This window comes from Lissotriton vulgaris, chromosome 1_1 (assembly GCF_964263255.1).
Source record: "Lissotriton vulgaris chromosome 1_1, aLisVul1.2, whole genome shotgun sequence".
In the NCBI taxonomy this organism is placed as follows: Eukaryota; Metazoa; Chordata; class Amphibia; order Caudata; family Salamandridae; genus Lissotriton; species Lissotriton vulgaris.
In genome coordinates this window covers 73,699,016-73,716,609 of record NC_141685.1, presented here as the reverse complement: position 1 = coordinate 73,716,609, position 17,594 = coordinate 73,699,016, and the positions used below count along the sequence as shown (strand labels likewise).

At 45.3% G+C, this 17,594-nt stretch overlaps 1 protein-coding gene across 3 annotated transcripts in view; it reads right to left on the bottom strand.

Annotated features, from left to right (window-relative positions):
• Positions 1 to 12,207: 12,207 nt before the first annotated feature.
• The window catches only part of LOC147737368 (uncharacterized), a 96,395-nt gene continuing 91,008 nt past the window's right edge, over positions 12,208 to 17,594 (bottom strand). Inside the window, exon 2 of one of the 3 annotated variants that reach the window (XM_086925885.1) lies at positions 12,208 to 13,234. In XM_086925885.1, coding sequence (XP_086782011.1) covers positions 12,435 to 13,234 — 800 coding nt within the window. In that variant the 3' untranslated portion in view covers positions 12,208 to 12,434. Of the gene's footprint in view, positions 13,531 to 17,594 lie in introns of all 3 variants that reach the window. The other 2 variants (XM_086925849.1, XM_086925902.1) reach the window with 2 other exon arrangements.

Sequence of the window (17,594 nt, the reverse complement as noted above, 5' to 3'; positions counted from 1 at the left end):
AAAAGAGGTGTGGCTGTCCACCATTCGGCAGTAGTCTGAGGTTCCGGCCCCCGTGCCCCGTCACATTCCTCCCCCCCTGGCTTCTCCCGTTCGGGGAGAGGAAACACCCTTGAAAGGAAGTCCGTGTTACCATTGTCTTTTCCTTTACGGTGTTGAATGGTAAAGGCATACAGTTGAAGAGACAGGAACCACCTCAAGATTCTGGGATTATGGCTACTGTTTTGATGTATCCATCTCAGGGGCGCGTGGTCTGTATGAAGGATGAATGGTTTTCCCTCGAGATAATATCTAAGCTTCGTTACAGCCCACTTAATAGCCAGGGCCTCCCTTTCGATAGTGGAATACCTGCATTCTCTTGGAAACAGCTTCCTACTTACATACAACACAGGATGCTCAATACCATCTTTACTGACTTGGGACAGAACTGCACCAATACCCACATTGGAGGCATCTGTAGCTAGAATATAGGGTTTAGCATGATCAGGAGAGGTCAATACGGGTGCCGTAGTCATGGTGGTTTTTAAGAACTGAAAGGCTTTTACTGACTCAGGAGAGGGCTGCTTCTTAAACACGCTAGGCCTGGTGTCTTTGCGAAGGAGATCGGTCAAAGGGGCTGCTATCTCCGCAAAATGAGGTATAAACCTGCGGTAGTACCCCACCAGTCCCAGAAAAGCTTGTAGGTCTCTTTTGTTAGAAGGAAAAGGTACGGCCGCTATTGCTCTTACTTTCTCACTTTGGGGAGCTATGGAACCTTCCCCCAAGACATACCCCAGGTAGTTTACAGTATGAAAGACGGCTCTTGATTTTTTTGCATTAATGTGCAGTCCCGCTTTCTTCAAAGCAGAAAGGATGGTTGTCAGATGCACAAGATGTTCTTTCCAATCTCCGCTGTAAATGACTATATCATCCAAATAGGCAGAGCTGAAAGCGGTGTAGGGCTGTAGCACCAGGTTCATTAAACGTTGAAAGGTTGCTGGGGCCCATGCAACCCAAAGGGCAACACTGTAAATTCGTAAGCTCCATCGTCTGTTACAAAGGCCGTTTTCTTCCGATCTTCTTCCCGAAGGGGCACTTGCCAATACCCCTTTGTGAGGTCGATAGTGGTTATGTAACGGGCATCACCTATCTTTTCTATCAGGTCATCAACCCTTGGGATGGGGTAGGTATCGAAATGCGACACCGCATTTAGAGCACGGAAGTCCATACAAAACCGTTTGGACCCATCCGGTTTGGGGATCATCACTATGGGTGAAGACCAATGGCTCTGGGATGGCCGTATGACACCGAGTCGTAGCATATCTTGGACTTCTTTGCGGACCGCATCTTTTCGGGCAGCTGGGATCCTATACGGTCTTTGCTTTACAACTTTACCCGGTAAGGTCTCTATGCGATGTTCAGCAAGATTAGTTCTTCCGGGCAAGTCGGAAAAGACGTCAGAAAAGGGTTTCAGTGTCTCTGTTAACTCCTCCTTTTCTTGATTGGTCAGCTCTGTGTTTACAACTAACTGGTCCAGGGTAGACGTCTGGGCCACACCCGTTTGTGCGACCAAATGTCCTTCCCGTGGCACTGGTCCTAGCCATTCCTTGAGCATGTTAATGTGATAGGTTTGTGTCTTGGATGGGGACATCTGTAACCTGTAGGTAGTAAGTCCAATGGTATCAACTATCTGATAGGGTCCTTGCCATTCATGTTTTTGTTTGCTCATACTAGAAGGTAAGAGTACAAGGGCCCAGCTTCCTTTCTTCAGTGTTCTCAACTTCTCTCCTTTATCATATGTTTGTTTGTACCTGTTCTGCTGGGCTTCCAGATTAGTATAGGCTAGCTCTTGTAGCTTTCCCAGCTTGGATCTTACGTTGCTTGTGTACTCTAACATTGATTTCTGTTCTTCTACTTCCTCACTCTCCCACATGTCCTTAGTTATTTCCAACAAGGAACGTGGCATCCTTCCATATAGGAGTTCAAAGGAGGAGCAGACCGTCGGTCTGTGGATGGTACACCGAGGTGTTTAGATGTTTTATGTCAAGGGAAGCACAGACCTCTTTCATTAACTTGGAAGTAAAGGGAGTTCCCTGATCAGTCAGTACTTCCTTAGGAAACCCCACTCTTGAAAACAATTCTACAAATTTTTCAGCGATGGCTGCTGTGGTGGTGGTTCGCAGCGGGAAGGCTTCAACAAACCTGGTAGCGTAGTCAACTATGACTAGGGCATACAGGTACCCTCGGCTCGACTTTGGCAAGGGGCCTATGATGTCCATGCCGACCCTTTCGAATGGCACTCCAATAATGGGCATCTTTTGTAGGGGAGCCATGGGTGGTCGACGTGTATTTTGTCGTTGACACACTTCACATTTCGCACAATATTCCTGCACGTCTTTATATATCCCGGGCCAAAAGAAATGTCTGGTTATGCTGTCAGTAGTTTTTTCTTTTCCTGCGTGACCGGCCGTCAAATGTGCATGCGCAAAGTAAAGAACCTGCTCTCTAAAGGACTGGGGTACCAGCAGTTGTAATTCTCCTTCCGCTCTGTTTTGTCTATACAGTAGGTCGTTTTTTATCACAAAACGCGGATAAGAGGAAGGGGCTAGATCACCCGCAGTATGGGCAGCTTCCCAGGCATTGACTAAGGTCCTGTCCACACTCTGAGCAAAACAGAAGTTTCGATCAATAACCCAGGGTTCAGGGGACAGGTATGCAGGAAGGCTACTATTCTGTTTTGTTTGGGAAAGGGTCTCTTTAAAAAGGGACAAGAACTCAGGGTTGTCTGTTCCTAAGATCATGTCTTCAGGAAGTGAGTCCACCACCCCTACCCAGACCTTACAAGGTTCCCTATTTGGAAGGGCTATCGTAATAGATGCTACGGGGTATGGTTTTACATCTCCGTGGACACACCTTATATAAACGGGCCCCTTTGGATTCATCTGTTCTGGTTTAACAAATCGGGTTTGAATCAATGACTGCCTGCACCCTGAATCTAGCAATGCCTTTACAGAGTAACCATTCATCCTCATACTCACGTAGAAGGTGCTGCCCATTTCGGCGTAGTACATCACTGTCCTCAGGAGATAGCCGACTTCCATCGGTTCCTCTGGTGGCTTACGTTTGGGACACATTCTTGCGATATGGCCCCACTCTCCGCATTCGAAGCACTGAGGACCTTTGTTTGGTGGAAGGACCATACTTGTGGGGCGTAGCAGTCGGGGCAGTTCTACTCCGCCCTTAGGTTTTTTCTCCAGTTTGGATGGCGGAAGCACTTTCTGAGTTTTTTCCGGCTCCCACGTGAGGGTTTTTGGTTGAGCTCTAGCATATTGGGAAGCCATTTCGATTGCGTGTTCTACAGTAAGTCCCACATGTTGGCGCAACCAATGCTGTGTAGCGTAAGGCAGGGCTTCCATGAACTGCTCCAAATAGATTTTCTTTAGAATGTCCTCTTTACTACAGAGGTCCGGGCGCAACAATTTGTCGGCTGACATCTTTAGCCTAAAAAAAAGAGTCTTTGGGTTCTCCCCGGGAATGCCTCTTTCTTTCCTGAATCGCACCCGATAGGCCTCCTGATCCAAACCTAAATGGTCCAGGATCACCATTTTGATGGTGGCGTAAGGGGTTGTACCGAGGGGATTAGCAGCTTGATAGGCAGACTGGGCTTCGCCGGTGAGAAGAGGTGCTAGAAAAAAACGGCCATTTCTCTTCTGGCCAACTCAGTGCACGTGCCGCCCTTTCAAAATTAATCAGGAAGGTGTCCGGATCTTCACCTGAAACATATTTCTGGAGAGCCACCCCTGGGGGATGGGGGGTATGTACTCTAACCTCCCCTTGGACGACTTGTGGCGCAGGAGTTATACTCTTTAGACTTTCCAGTTGAGCTGTTATCGTGTAAGTGAACATGTCCCGGTCTGCCTGTGCGGACGTCATTTGGTTTTCTATCGCTTTTTCCAATTTCTCCTGTCCTTTAATGATATGGTCAATTAGGGCCTCCATCTTTTCCTTACAGACGGATGGTGATCCCACTTCTGACACCAGTTGTCCCGAGGTTGATGGGACGTTGGGTTTGAACTGGGGGTTGTTGGTTCTACAGGTGGGGCTGAGGAAAAGAGGAACACAGGCGCCTTCAGTAACGGTTTTAACGAAGGATTTATTGGGACGTAAGTCTTTTTCATGAAACACAGTCTTTAGAATTGGGACAAAGAAAAAATAATCCTCCGGCGTTGACTCTTTGGCTTCGGGACGTCAGGTGGTCGAGGTCCACACCGGGAGTCGTCGTTTGGTTCCGCTCCGGTACTGGCAAAGGAAAGGAAACAAGGGTCAGGACCAAATAATGTTTTGATACGTTCTCAAGGGACCGGGAGTGAGGGAATAACCGTCGTGAGTTCGTGCACTACTTAATCTACCCCTAACAGGTGGGGAAAGGAAGTGCTTGTGCAGGGGTAGAGGATAGAGGGCTTTTCTACAGAAACATTCACTACTGTTTCTTCCGCCCGACCCATCCCGCTACCCGGGCCCGTACCTCTTGGAGCCACGCTCCTCCCGTGGGAACGTGGCGGGGCGAAGCGTGAAACCGTTGGCCTCCTGGAGTGTCGTTCTCCTTCTGCTCCGAGTCCTGGAATCTCCCGTCGTCTTCCACGTGGGCCTCCGCTCCTTGGGAAACGCCGTCCGTTGAGGATTCTGCCTTTCCGGCTTTTGACTCCGCTACGCCCTCAGGGGGTGGAGACTCGTTGCCCGGCTCAGAAGTTTTAAAGGGACCTTCCGAATTACTAATCGGAATCCAACCTGAGTCGTCCTCGTCGCTCCACGATGCTGAGGTATTCTGTGGGGACAAGGGGCAGGGTAAAAGAGGTGTGGCTGTCCACCATTCGGCAGTAGTCTGAGGTTCCGGACCCCGTGCCCCGTCACAACGTCTTTTAAGAAAAATCAAGATGAAACAAACAAAAGTAATAGAGAATTTAAGGACAACATTCTCTTTACTCATATTGAAAAATGTAAGAAGGATCTCGCTATATTTGCCTTCGATAAGGTGTATCCATATACTAGTGATAACTATGTCCCTCCTGAATATAACAATAAAGGACACAGGCTAGTGTCCACATATGGTTCATCCTCATCGGAAGATAGATCAAATTCTAGCGATTCAGACACATCCTTGAAGAGTGGTCAACAGGGTAGAGGGAGAGGCAAGAATTATCAACCAAGATGGCCTGGGGGTCCACCTAATCATTACCAACAATGGTGGCGACCAAACCCATGGCAACCTTCTTTCCCCACAGGCCCGATGGGACCTATGGGCCCAATGGGGCCTTTTCAACCCAATTATCCAGGGAATTTTCCAAATTAGCCTTTTTTAGGGTTTGGCCGGGGACACCTGAGGGGGAGACGCAGAAATCAAAGAACTCAGGTACATTGGAACCCACCACCATCTCCCCGTACTCTTCACAGCTCCAAGAAGAAACAAGTGGGACAGGCAGGGCCCAGCACGGAGTCGGACTAGTTATAAATCTTAGTTCTAAAGTACTGAGTGTAGATGAAGAAAAGGTTCTTAATGGAGGACTTGGGTTTGTCACAACAACAAATGGAGATCCTTTTAAGACAAACTGGGAGATGGCAAACTTTTTCCGTAAGGTGAGACTTCATTTTTTCTTTAAAGATAAGAATGAGGAAGTGGAGCTTATTCATACCAATACTGGATTGAGACAGAAGTCCACCTGCTATCCCCCTACACATATGGTGCCATCACAGGTGCTCACATTTGAGAAGGCAGTGAGTGATGATAGTTCCCGTATTCTTGACAAAGATCAGAAGAAATGTTCTAGTCTTTCTAAAAAGGAACAGATAGCCTTGCGCAGGCTTATGTCAGACTCTCAGATTACTATCAAACTGGCTGACAAAGGCGGCGCAATAGTCCTCCTAGACTCTGAGACTTATCGGACTGAATGTTTGAGACAGCCAGGAGTGAGAAGTGCTTACCGCCCTCTGAAAGAAGACCCTACTGAAAGAATCAAGAGTAACATCTCCACTATGGTGTAAGAGGCATTGAGTGAAGGCTGGATAACAGCACATGAGGCAATTTTCATTATGGTCTGTGCACAAATTGCGATGAAAGACAGCTTTTTTAGATTCGAAGACACGATCTACCTCCAGACGTCAGGTACGAGCATGGGAAGCATTTTTGCTCCCAGCTTGGCGAATCTGTATGTCGATGGGTTCGAACAGGAGCACGCGCTTAATGAATCTAATCCTTACCGTGAGTCTATACGCCTTTGGAGGCATTATATTGATGACATTTTGGTCATATGGCGAGGTGACGTCACCAGTGTCAACCATTTTTTGGTTTGTCTTAATAGTTGTAACAACTTCCTTAGATTCACGGTCAAGGTTGACAAACACAAGCTGTCTTTTTTGGACCTATTGATCGTCGCCTCTCCCAGTGGCCTTGAGACTGAACTGTATACTAAACCTATGGCTAGGAATTCCCTTTTGAGCTACAATAGTCATCACCCTAGAGCTCTGAAGGATAATTTACCCTCTGGCCAGTTCCTGCGAATCCGCAGGAATTGTTCCATTAAAGACAATTTCCGAAAACATGCCCAGAAACTTACATCTCACTTGGTAGAAAGGGACTACCCTGTGAAATTGGTACGCCGTGCGGCCAAGCGTGCAAGTAACAACAATAATAATAATAATAATAATAATAATAATAATACAGATGCTTGTAGAGCGCGAGCAGCTACCTCTCAAGGAGGTGTCCTGGCGCTAAGAGAGTGCTTTCAGCTGGGAGGAAGCTAGGTGAGATGGTTTAAGTGGTTTAAGTTTATTGCACAAAAAGCCAGGTCTTTAGGAGCTTCTTGAAGCTTGCTTCTTTCGAGGCAGATTGAATGGCCAGAGGCAGGGCGTTCCAAAGTTTCGCCGTGCCAGCGGAGAAAGATCTGCCCCCAAGTCTGGCCTTCCTAACTCGTGGAATAGTTAGCTGAAGCCGAGAATTAGAGCGTAAATGTCTCTCCTGATGGTAGCGGGGGAGTCTGAGTTTTAAGTAGGTAGGGCAGGTACCTTTCAATGCTCTAAACGCTAAGGTAAGAACTTTGAATTTAACTCTGCTTGCTACTGGAAGCCAGTGCAGTTCGCGCAGATGCGGAGAGATATGATGTCTGAAAGGAATTGGTTTTATTGATCTCGCAGCAGCATTCTGCACGATCTGTAAGCGCTGCACCAAATATTTGGGCAGGCCAAGGTAAAGGCCGTTTGCATAGTCCAGTCTGGACGTGATTGTCGCATGTACCACCATTTTGCGGCATTCAGCAGGTAGAAGAGACAGAAATTTCCGGAGGTTCCTGAGCTTGTGAAAACATCCAGTAGTAACCTGCTGAACGTGCGAGGAGAAAGAGAGATTCACGTCCCATCTTACCCCCAAATTCTTCGCATTGGTCCCAGGGACTGGGGCAGGACCCATTTCGGAGGGCCACCATAAGTCTGATGGAGGATGCGTTTTTTTCCCAAAAAATAAAACCTCCGTTTTGGATGCATTCAACTTAAGTTTGTTGGTATTCATCCACTTGGCCACGTCTTGAAGGCAGCCCCTTATTTGGCTGAAAGCTGCCTCCGATACTTCAACATAGGGGAAAACTAGTTGTGTATCGTCGGCATATGAGATTGCCTTGACCCCCCATTTGGCGATCAGGGTGAAAAGAGGGGCTAGGTAGACATTAAAAAGGAGCGGCTGAGTGCCGACCCCTGAGGGACGCCACACCACAGGCGTTTTGGTTTGGAGGAGAAGGCACCCAATGCGACTTTCTGAGAGCGATCTGTTAGATAGGATTGAAGCCAAAATAGTGCCTTGTCCTCCAAGCCCGTGTCCTGCATCCTTGCCATTAGTCTTGCGTGGTCCACCGTATCGAAAGCGGCCGAAAGATCCAGGAGCACCAGCATAGCTGATGCCCCTGTGTCTAAAGCCCATTTAATCGACTCGGCAACCTCAATGAGGGCCGTTTCGGTGCTAAACCCAGTCCTGAAAACTGATTGTGTTTCGAGTAGGGTTCCGTTGTCCTCGAAAAAACTGTTCAGTTGACGCTGAATCCGTTTTTCGAGCATTTTTCCTGGAGCGGCCAGCAGGGAGATGGGACGGAGGTTGCTCAAGTCGTCAGAGGCACCACTGGGCTTTTTCTTTAGGGGGAGAAGCGTGGCATGTTTCCAGCAATCTGGGAACGTGCCAGTTACAATGGATGTGTTCCATATATGAAGGAGTGGATCTACAATCACATCCGACATAATTTTCCAAAGTTTTGGTGGACAGGGTTCGTCCGGGGCTCCTGATTTGCATTTATTTAATTTGTTCAGAGCCTCATCGCGAGAGATAAGACGGAATTGTGTTAGGGGGAGAGGGGGTAAGACTTTTATTTCTGTGACTGCCATTTCTGTATGCACCGGGGTAGAGAAGGACTCATAAACCTGAGCGATTTTTTTATCAAAAAAAATCTGAGATGTCCTCACAGAGTCTCTCTGATGGGGTAATCTCAGTCTCGATGGCCCTCGGTTTGAGGAAGGATTGAACAATCTTAAATACTTCCTTACTAGATTGTTCGGCTTGTTGAATGGAGGTCGCATAAAATCAATCAATCAATCAATCAATCAATCAATCAAAGACATTTATAGAGCGCGCTACATACCCGTAGGATCTCAAGGCGCTTTGGGGAGGGGGGGTGCCGCTACTGCTCGAACAGCCAGGTCTTCAGCTTCTTCCTGAAGGAGAGGTGGTCTTGGGTCAGGCGCAGGTCGGTCGGGAGGGAGTTACAGGTCTTGGCGGCCAGGTAGGAGAAGGACCTTCCTCCTGTAGTCGCTCTTCGGATGCGGGGGACGGCGGCGAGGGCGTGGTTGGCTGATCGGAGGTGGCGTTTGGGAGCGTAGAAGTTGATCCGGCTGTTGAGGTAGCTCGGGCCTTGGTTGTGTAGGGCTTTGTGTGCGTGGGTGAGGAGGCGGAAGGTGATCCTTTTGTTGACGATTTTTTAGCTTTTTTTATGGATCGATATAGACCTCGGAGGGCTTTTTTGTAGCGAGTTTTAGCTGCTACACAATAATTTGTCCTCCAGAGGCGCTCCAGCTTTTTGCAATTGCTTTTTATTGCCATCAGCTCAGTGGAGAACCAGGGGGCGGTAGGAGATTCTCTTCGAGAAGTAGCAGGAGCAATGGATTCCACTGTGCTACCTATCCAGTGGTTTGGCATCATTGCATCAGCGTTAGCGTCTGAAGTCAGTTGGGGGGGACGGCTGCCAGCGCCGGGCTTGGGTATCCTCAGATATTTTATCCCATTTCCTTTGCATGTACGAGCGTTTGCCTGATTTCTGAGAGTAGGATGGGAGGGAGATGGAGAAGGGAATTAGGAAATGATCCGTCCATACTAATGGTAGTGGTGGGAGAGTTGTAGAATCCCGTATGTTGGAGAAAATGAGGTCTAGCATGTGGCCAGCCCGGTGCGTCGGTCCTGAGGTAATCTGGGTAAGATTGGCAGCTTGCAACGTTGCAATGAGTTGAGTGGTCTGGGGGCAGTCAGGCCTATCAGCATGGACATTGAAGTCGCCCACTGCAATAAAGTGTGGGTGAGCTAGGGAGCTTAGGGTAATTAAATCACGAAGTTCATCAGTGCGTGAGGAGGGACAATCCGGGGGTCTATAGATAATCAAGCCAGCTAGAGATAGCTGGGGGTTAATTTGAAAGCAGAAGTGAAGCCCTTCTACGCCTGGGATGGTGGTAGGAGCCGAGGACGTTAGAGTGAGTGTGTCCTTGAAAATAATTGCCACTCCGCCGCCGCATTTGGCTTCAAAAGGTAATAACTCTAAATTAGTTGATTGCGGGAGGGCTAGAATGACCGCCCCTGTTTGAGTGGTCGCGGAAATGTTTAGATAAAAACTGAGTCCATTCTTCTGAGGTTATATTTGCGCTACCATGCCCACTTCTACCTAAAGGACCCCTGTTAACTAGAGACCAGAATACTTTTGTGTTGGAGTTCTTGCTTGCCTGAATCAGCTTCAGCCAGAACTGATCAGACGCTATTTGTTTGTCCCTGTATATAGATGATTTTAAGGCTTTTTGTGCTTGCTTGTAGTTGTTAAATGAACTTATGTTGCCTGGAGTTTTCCTAACCAGGTGTAGGACCAAGTTTCTTTGAGATTTTAACTTTTTTGTCGCTAATGAAATGTGACGTTGTGTAATGTACTGACGAGTACGGCTCGTAGACGGAAACTCGGACTCTGATCATCATTTGTCCTACAAGCGTGAAAAAAACAGTTAGGAAATATAATAACAAAGTGGACCTTTAGGTAAAGACAAATTGTGAACAACCAAGTATAATGAGTTTTCAAAAATAAAATACATGTTTATTTGTACCAATGTTATTTTTTTATAATATTTATATATAATTTTATCTTTTTGTTTGAAAAATTGAGAGAACAATGTATCACGGAGACAGATACTCAATATAAAAATCAGTGTATCAAAAAAACATTACAATGCAATTGTGATGGAGATGATCAATATTCAGCACTTAGTTGGTGCATGGTCCCTACTGAAGATATACAGGCCTGCTTCCACATTCATCCATTGCCTATTTCTATATAGACGCACTGTCTAATTTTTAACATAATTGTATAACAGTTGCTACATCGTAAGGACAGACCAAAAGAGTAACATCAATTCAATTGTTGTCACATAGTTTCACAGTTAAAACGTAATCATTATTTTCATGGCTGAAGAATTTTGTGTCCTCATTTGTTCTACATCAGAGCTTCAGAGGTAAATGTCATGCACTGCGAGGGTTAACCCAGAGAGCTGCAGCTCACATTCTCCTGCTTCAGAGGTAAATGTCATGCACTGCAAGGGTTAACTCATTGAGCTGCAGCTCACATTCTCCTGCTTCAGAGGTAAATGTCATGCACTGCGAGGGTTAATCCAGAGAGCTGCAGCTCACATTCTCCTGCTTCAGAGGTAAATGTCACGCACTGCGAGGGTTAACCCAGAGAGCTGCAGCTCACATTCTCCTGTTTCAGAGGTAAATGTCATGCACTGCGAGGGTTAACCCGGAGAGCTGCAGCTCACATTCTCCTGCTTCAGAGGTAAATGTCATGCACTGCGAGGGTTAACCGTGAGAGCTCCAGCTCACATTCTCCTGCTTCAGAGGTAAATGTCACACACTGCGAGGGTTAACCCAGAGAGCTGCAGCTCACATTTGCCTGCTTTCACTTCTGCTTTTCTACACAGTTCTCTGGGCGCTGTCATGGAACCATTAATGATGCATAAAATGACCAAAACCACAGCCAGGTCTGAAGAATCTTCATTTTGTGCTTGTTAAATTGTTTTGAGTGTGTTGGGTTTATATGTTTTAGTACTAATCTTTAAAATTAGCTGAAAGTACCCTTTTCAATCCAAGCATTGTTCATGGTGTTGATTTTACAGGTAACATGGCCAGGTGTGCTTGGATTTCTTTAGTTAAAACTCTCACAGAACAAAAACCAGCAATGTTTCTTTACTTTTAGTCCACTTTGTTCTAGTCTCCCAATAGGTTTCCTGATATTCCATGTTTTTCCTAGCTGTAGAGAAATAAACAATAGCACAGAATAGACACTTTCATTGATGGTGGAGTGCTGCAAGATTGGTTGCACTGCACTTACACCTAAGAACCCACAATCCCTAGACTGACTAGCTATAGTGTCTCATTAGCTCCCCAGACCTTCCGAAGATACCTAATGCTTAGACAAACCCAGAACACGGAACTCCCGACCTCTCAGAGTCGCGGTAGCAATGCACACCCTTTTGGTCACTCACCTTTGCTTGTCCACACCAAATAATGCAGAGTCTATGTAAAGTTTAAAATGTTTATTTTTCAACTAACAAACTCTGTGCGTTGTTCTATAATGCAGTAAACAAGCCAGCACCAGCAGAATAATACATAAGATAAAAACAATGATCAAATTTACAATACCATAAAACAAGAAGGGGGAGATAATTCTGAATGACCAGTGGATATTACGGCTATAGCGCCTAGACCACCCTCCCCTGGTAGAATTATGTATATTATATAAAAGAAGATCTCTGGGACAATTCTGGGGAACCCCTCACCATAGAACGTAGGAGTAAAGTTACATCATAGGTTCAGCAAGGCTCTAGTCTTCCATCTGTCTTGAGGAAGCTGCTGCGTGTTACTATAATGCAAGCATTTCTCAATCGTGCCAAGAAGTGCCTAATGTTATGTCTAGGTAGTACGGACTGACCAGAACTGGAAAGCACAGTGGCTTGATTTTCAACCTTGTACGCTGTGAGCAAACTATAACAATATGAGCTCATGAGGGCACAAAGGCGTCTTGCACAAGAAGATACAGAGTGCGCAAAAATAAAAAGACACGCAGCTAAAATAGTTGCTAAGGCTAACTTTAGCAAAGAATAGCGTGGCCCTTGGGGCCACACTACAGTTTTCCCCCAGTGTGTGCTCGCTGATGCCGTCTTCGGTTTGATAAATCACTAAATCTCTTCCCGCAAACATTGCACTGGAATGGTTTTTCCCCAGTGTGTCTTTTCTGATGTTGTTTTAGGTATGATAAGAGACTAAATCTCTTCCAACATTGACTGCAATGGTATGGTTTTTCTCCAGTGTGTGTTCGCTGATGATTCCTTAATGTTGAAGATTCACTAAAACTACTTTCACATTCACTGCAATTGTATGGTTTTTCTCCAGTGTGTGTTCGCTGATGAATCCTTAATGTTGAAGATACACTAAAACTACTTCCACATTCACTGCAATGGTATGGTTTTTCCCCAGTGTGTGTTCGCTGATGCAGTTTTAGATTTGATAAATCACAAAATCTCTTCCCACAATCATTGCACTGGAATGGTTTTTCCCCAGTGTGCGTTTTCTGATGCTTCTTTAGGTGCGATAAATTATGAAAACTCTTCAGACATTCACTGCAATGATTTGGTTTTTCCCCTGTGTGTGTTTGTTGATGATACTTTAATCCTGAAGAAGATCTATAACTACTTCCACATTCACTGCAATGGTATGGTTTTTCTCCAGTGTGTGTTCGTTGATGATCCTTTAATGTTGATGAGTGACTAAAACTACTTCCACATTCACTGCAATGATATGGTTTTTCTCCAGTGTGTGTTCGTTGATGACCCTTTAATGTTGACGAGTCACTAAAACTACTTCCACATTCACAGCAATGATATGGTTTTTCCCCTGTGTGTGTTCTCTGATGCTTTTTTAGGTGTGATAATCGACTAAAGCTCTTCAGACATTCACTGCAAGGATATGGTTTTTCTCCAGTGTGTGTTCTCTGATGCCGTTTTAGGTGTGATAATAGACTAAAGCTCTTCAGACATTCCCTGCAAGGATATGGTTTTTCTCCAGTGTGTGTTCTCTGATGCAGTTTTAGGTCTGATAAATATATAAAGCTCTTCCCACATTCATTGCACTTGAATGGTTTTTCCCCTGTGTATGTTCGCTGATGACTCATGACTTTAGATAATTCCGTAAAACTACTTCCACATTCACTGCAATGATATGTTTTTTTCCCCCTGTGTGTGTTCGCTGATGCTTTTTAAGGCCTGATAATTGACTAAAGCTCTTCAGACATTTATTGCATTTGTATAGCTTTTCCCCTGTGTGTGTTATGTGATGCAGTTTTAGGCTTGGTAAATATACTCTGTGTTTTATATAGCAGAACCCCAATTTCTTTTAACTTTCAGTTAACTGTGCTTTTCGCTGGTTGCCGTGGAATGGCCTGAAGGAGTTTACAATACACCTCTAGCACTGAATGGTGGTCCGATATCACTTTAGGAAGCAAAGTAGTGCTGTAACCACCTCATGATCAGAGCTGATATTGGACATGTTTACACAAGAAGTGGTTGATCAGTGTTTCCTTAATTTTCTAGAGGTAATTTCTTCATCTTGGGGCACGGAAGTGCACAGCTGAGACTCGTAGAACCACCAAATTGCCCTTGACGGTACTTCCAAGATCTGTCAGTTTATGTTCAGGTTCGGCTGCCTCTGAGGGCTCTTATGTTTTCCTGAATACTGGAACTCAATGTTTCGGACTTTGCTTTTGCAGATTTACAGTATTATCTTCATCATTCTTAAACATTTTGTGCAGTCAAGGATAGTTTTCTGTCGGATGTAAAGAGATTTAAATTACTTAAATGGAAAATACCAGAACGTGCATATACAATTTTTTGTTGATTGTAAAAGCATCTCATTTATTACTATTGAAACATATGAAGACATATTTAAGACACATTTAACCATACACAGATCTTTGCATAAAAGTTCCTTTGAATACGCCACATCTTATTTATTTCAGCAAAGGTGTTCATAGAGTAACTTAACAGAAAAAGGGCGCTCGCATAGCACGCATATGATATGGTTATATATAGTTACAGCTTTTGGTAGATGCATATGGTCAAGGTTTTGTTAGAACACGAACAGCTCTTGGAGTAAGAGATGGATCAGGAAGACTCAAGACAGCACGGTGGACATCAGGATGTTGTGCCACAAATCAAATCTTATTGTTCATGAGGTGCCTGGTTTTATTCACAACTAAGTCTTTTTTCAGGAGGGTTCCCCTCGATGTTGTCTCAAGGCTTGATTACGGGGGCCTTTTGTGCACTGATAGTGTTTGGGGCCCTTGTGGCATAAGACTCTAGGAATCTAGATATTGGCATAGGACTTAGCATGTCCTTCTTATGGACATGTAAGAAGGACTATCATTTTCTATAGCTTCAAAGTATTTCCACAGTGGCGGCCCATCTTAGAATGATGTTGTATGCATTCACATCTGAGCACAGTAGATAAGATTAAGAGTCAAATCCATAATGAGATTGGAGCCCTGCCCGTGGGCATTGTCCCACTAACTAGTCAGGAAGAACCCAGTCCACCCAATGAGGGGAAATGTTCATTAAAAATAACATCATGGAATATTGCTGGGCTGGCAAAAAAAATGCGGGACCAGTTATTCCTAACTTTTATGGAAAGGCAGGACATAATCTGCCTACAGGAGTGCTGGGACCTAGATGAGACCCACATCGAGGGTTTTAGCACTTTCTATGTTCCCTCGATTCAGGGCAACCGAGGCAGAGGCTCTGGGGGACTGTGTATTTTCACTTCTAACCTCTGTAATATAGAACAGAGCATGTATGAGGCAAGCGGACCGAAAGTAGGCGCAAGGAGCTTATTACAAGGCCTGTTTATTAAATCGAACGGGCGCTCCTTTTTCCTGATCAACCTCTATAACAACGCGCCAAAAGTTGAGGTTAAAACCCTAATAGCGGAGTTGGACTCACTGTTAAAGAAAGGTGGGCAGGCGGCAGACTGCTTACTCATAGCAGGGGATTTTAATTGCCACTTATGCCCCTATAGTCAAACAAAAAATTGTGGCATCTTTGACTTAAAAGGGGATCCTACTACGCACTTTGAACACTCTACAGGGGGCAACCTGTTAAATCAACTCATGCATGAGTGGGATTTGGCCTTCGCAAATGTACTCTGTCAGCCACCTGTAGCGTTCCAGACAACTTTTTTTGGCCATGGGGCAGGCACTGTAATTGACTTTATTTTAGTCTCTAACAGGAATCAAGGCTGGGTGGGGGGTTTTGATACGGAGGATCTAGCAATAAGCGACCATTTTCCTATCAGCACCTCCCTTAGTCTAGGGAAACCGGGGACCCAAAAAACAAGTACTATGAATATACTTCATGGTCATTCAGTGGCGCTGGCCAGAAAAAATGGCTACGCCATTAAATGGGCAAAATTTGAACCTACAAACTTTCTAAAAGACCTGGTACGGAAAGAATCTAGACAATTTGCCACCTGTTTGGAACCAAGTACCAACCCCGAGCTAATAATACAGGCGTATGAAGGGATTAAAGCCACAATAAACGCCAAGTTAACTAAAAAATTAAAGTTAGGGGAAGACACAAGATTACATGGCTGGTTCAATCGAGCCTGTACTAAAGCACACAAAGCCCTCTTACAGGCCTTAAAGACCGTCCCTAGGGATAGCGGCCTGGTTAAGGAGGCGAGACAGGCTTATAAGCAGACCCTTCGAACTAGACAGAAAGAACTCAAAAACGCAGCCTGGGAAGCCCTGATAAAGGCAAGCGCTCTAAGGGACAACACGTCGTTCTGGAAAGAAATTAATGCCCCCTTCTTTTTGGATAGGAAGGTAGACGCCATGGAAATAGGCATACCAGAAGATGTTTGGGTTAATTATTTTACCTCCCTCTACAAGAAAGAATCACTTGCTTCGATCCCACAAGATGAGATGGATGCGGGGCGAGGGGTTCTTTCACCGCTTCAGGAAAATTTCCCACTAAAAGTAATGTTTACCCCTGCAGACGTGGAACAAGCTATTTGCCAGAGCACTAGTTTAAAGGCCCCTGGACCTGATGGAGTCCCCATTGATTTGTTTAAAGGGAACGTAGATCTTTGGGCCCCCTTACTAGCAAATGTATTGAATGCTTACACTAAACTAGGCTTTCCCAACACATGGAATGAAGCAATAGTTATCCCAATATTTAAAAAAGGGGACAGACAAGACCCAAAATGTTACCGCCCCATCTCCCTGTTAGATAACCTAATGAAAGTAGCAGGCAGGGTGCTGTTAACCAAATTACAAACCTGGTCTAAGAGCAATGGGATACTCTCAAAATTCCAATATGGTTTTAAGTCGGGTTTGGGAACCATAGAGCAGGGTCTAAACCTGTCCCTCATAATGAACAAATATATTGGAACAAAAAAAGGGAATCTGTTTTTAACATTCGTTGATTTAACTTCGGCGTTTGATTGTTTGGATCATGGAATGCTGTGGAAAACCCTGACCACAATGGGGATAGATAAAAATATCTTAAGTTTTATCCAGGAGTTGTATAGAGATGCAGGCGCCACGGTGAGATTTGGCAAAAATGGCGAGCAAACTAGAAAATGTAACCTAGGAAAGGGTGTTCGCCAGGGCTGCATACTTGCGCCATTTCTATTCAACCTATACATCAACGAGGTAGCAGCTTCTTTGCATGATCTGGAGGTGGACTATCCCAAGATAAATGGTCTCGCAGTCCCACTATTGTTATACGCCGATGATGCGGTGATCATGGCCCGCACACAGCGGGGACTCCAAAAGGCACTAATGGGCTTTGCAACCTTCATGAGCTCTAGAGGCCTAAAAATAAACGTGGGGAAAACATTCACGATGTCATGCACCACCAGTAAAAAAGTTCCTGATTGCAAAACCTTTGTTAATGATTCAAAGATAGCTATGTCTAAAACGTTTTCTTACCTGGGCATTATTTTTAACAATAGGGGGACATGGTCCGCAGCGATCACCTCCCGGAACCTGGCCTTTGCCCGCTCAATAGGGGCGGTCAAGCAATTTGCTAAAAGACTCGGCGGGAAACCGGTAGACACACTACTTAAGATTTATGCAGCAAAATGCGTGTCTACAGCTGTGTATGGGGCGGGGATCTGGGGACTTGCAGATAGCTCTCAAATCCAAAGGGTGGAAAATGCTTTCCTGAGGTATCTTTTAGGAGTCCCGCGTTCCACATCTACTACCATATGCCACAAAGAACTTGACAGA